Below are 2,685 nucleotides of genomic sequence, written 5' to 3' on the forward strand. Positions count from 1 at the left end.
ATTTTTACCAAAATAGGGGCAATGTCGCAATGTCGATACACCCGTAGTCGGATCGAGTAAAGGGTATTATAGCCGCCGCCAGAGACAATTTTAGTTGTTTAAAATTGAACGATTTTATGGATCAAATAGCTCATTAATAAATGTGGTTTTAGTTGAAATAGTGAAAACTATAATGCTTTAGATTCAAAACTTATAATTTCCATCCTATGAATTTTAAAAAAAATAGATGACCGTAATATTTAAATAACAAATACTTAAGAATTAACTTTTTTTTGATATCATTTATATCTGTTTTATAATTCATATTCGAGATTCATGATTATTTCTCATAATGTTTCCTCCAAATTTCAAACCTACTATCTCTTTAAACACAATATCTCATACCATTGAATTTTTAAGATTATGCAAAAACAAAATTTGTGAAGTGCTTTGCTTGGCGCGTGAAGGATTGGAATCCATTTTCATGTCTTCTATGCAGACTGTAGCCAATAATGGCCAAACCCCAAACCCAATCCCTGCTATCATCACTGTAGCCACACTCTTGTTCGCTCCCACAGTAGAAAAAAAAGAGTTAAAGTTATATATTTACAGCGCAGTAAAACCCAATTAGAGAAGCAGCTATCAAGTGATTTGATTTCAGAGGAACGGGGAAGTCTTATATCAAGACGGTCTCAACGCCCCCCTTTGAAACCAAAACACACACACACACACACACACACACACACACACACACACACAAAGAAACAGCTTTCTTTTTGCAGATAGAAAGGGAAGAAATTACCCAAAAAACAAAATTTATGGCTACACTCTCTTATTCCTCCTATCTCCGTCTTCTTCTTCTCTATTAATTAGAAAAATAACTGTTGAAATTTTTTTATTAAAAGTACATAATTGCTGTTGAAGGGAGGGGAAATGGAGTTTGAGGATCAGGAAGAGCAGGAAGAAGAGATGGGTTTGACACCGAGTTATGACTCGCTGGGAAACTCGTCTAGACTCAAAATGTCAGGTGTTGAACCTGGTTCAGTAACTCCAATGGGTCAGCAGCAGCAGAGGAAGCCTAGGTATAGGGAGTGTTTGAAGAACCATGCGGTGGGGATCGGCGGTCACGCTCTCGACGGTTGCGGTGAGTTCATGCCGGCTGGAACTGAAGGCACCCTCGACGCTCTCAAATGCGCGGCTTGTAACTGCCACCGTAACTTCCACCGCAAGGAATCTGAGCTTGGCTCCCCAAACTCCATCCACACCACGGACCTCTACTTCCATCACCACCACCACCACCAGCCACCGCAATTTGCGCCTTACTTCAGAGCACCAACAGGGTACCTCCACGTTGCCGGACAACAAAGGCCATTAGCTTTACCATCAACCTCAGGAGGAGGAGGACACAGCAGAGAAGATCAAGAGGATGCTTCGAATCAAGGAAGCTCAAGGAAAAGGTTTAGAACAAAGTTTACGCAGGAACAAAAGGAGAAGATGCTGAGTTTGGCTGAGAGACTAGGGTGGCGGATTCAGAAACATGATGAAGAGATTGTTCAACAGTTCTGCAACGAAACTGGGGTCAAAAGGCATGTTTTGAAAGTTTGGATGCATAATAACAAGCACACTCTTGGTAAGAAACCCTAGAAACAGATTATGAGGGAACTTTAGATGTGTGCATTTTTTAGGGTTGACCATCTGGGGAGGGAAGGGTACTTTGATAGTGATTATGATGTTGGGCATGGACTACTTAACAGTGTTATTATGCTGGGTATAAATTAGGTTATCACGTAATGTTAATGGGAACTTAAGTTATTTTAGTTCTAATCTATTTCTCTTCTTGTTGCATTTCCAAAAAAGCACTATTTTAATTTCAAAATGGGTTTACATAATGAAGCATTGAAGCAAAGTGGAGACATGCAATGCAATGCAATGCAAGAGGCATGATGAAAATGGAAGAGCATTGAGACAAAAGAAGGAAGAACCGGTGAAGCATGATCTCCCTTTGGAGACCGGGATTTTATATATATATAAACATAAGATTACTTAGTTTCCTCTACGTGTGTGTCTCTGCATTTTTTTCAAGTTAATGTTCTTTTTCTATCAGTCTTTATTTCATCAAATCCTGAATGGGAGCGGTGGAGCTTGTTGTTTGAGGTATCATGGATGGCGTCATGGCATTTAATGTATGCGGTTCTTTTCTTGCTTGCTTTTTTCAACATTGATTCTCCTTCTTCCATTCAATGTAGATACCCTCTAAGCCTTTTTTTTTTCTTTTCTTTTTCTTCACAGCACTTTGCCTTCGTTGTTGCACTTCTTCTTCTTCTTCTTCTTCTTCTTCTTCTTCAGTCTTCACTTTCTTTTTCTGCAGTTTCTTTTTTCCCTAAGGCATGGGTACAGTTTGCCTTTAATGTTGAAGCAAACAATGGTTTATAATCATGGGGCCTCCTTTTGTTTTTCCTGGTAACGCATTTACTTTTTCAGTCTTTGAGTACTGAAGTTGATCTTTGTTTTTTCTTCTTATATATATATATATGTATATATACACATATTAAAACATCTGCTCATTCTTTCAGCAATACTAATTATTGTGGTAGTGTAAAATAATAAAATTCTCAAACTTGTTCATATAATAAATATATAATATTTATAGAGGGAATGAGGTCCTTTTTGCAACAATATTTCATGTTGTTGTGTAATAAGGGAACG

The 2,685-nt window shown here is 38.1% G+C and overlaps 1 protein-coding gene across 2 annotated transcripts; it reads left to right on the forward strand.

Annotated features, from left to right (window-relative positions):
* Window positions 1–624: 624 nt before the first annotated feature.
* LOC107950414 (zinc-finger homeodomain protein 2) lies at window positions 625–2,412 on the forward strand. 2 transcript variants are annotated; one of them, XM_041089667.1, is made up of 2 exons: window positions 625–1,609; window positions 1,874–2,412. In XM_041089667.1, the coding sequence occupies exons 1-2, from the start codon at window positions 913–915 to the stop codon at window positions 1,921–1,923; spliced, it is 747 nt and encodes a 248-aa protein (XP_040945601.1). In that variant the 5' UTR covers window positions 625–912; the 3' UTR covers window positions 1,924–2,412. The 2 variants fall into 2 exon arrangements, with proteins under 2 accessions (XP_040945601.1, XP_040945602.1); XM_041089668.1 differs by having other exon boundaries at window positions 678–1,609; window positions 1,837–1,979.
* Window positions 2,413–2,685: the final 273 nt, after the last annotated feature.

The sequence above is a fragment of the Gossypium hirsutum genome, chromosome D03 (assembly GCF_007990345.1).
Source record: "Gossypium hirsutum isolate 1008001.06 chromosome D03, Gossypium_hirsutum_v2.1, whole genome shotgun sequence".
NCBI lineage: Eukaryota > Viridiplantae > Streptophyta > Magnoliopsida > Malvales > Malvaceae > Gossypium > Gossypium hirsutum.

Coding starts and splice junctions, on each gene's coding strand:
- LOC107950414 (XM_041089667.1), top strand. CDS start 913: ATGGAGTTTGAGGATCAGGAAGAGCAGGAAGAAGAGATGGGTTTGACA. Junction 1,610..1,873: donor TAATAACAAGCACACTCTTG/GTAAGAAACCCT, acceptor TACATAATGAAG/CATTGAAGCAAAGTGGAGAC.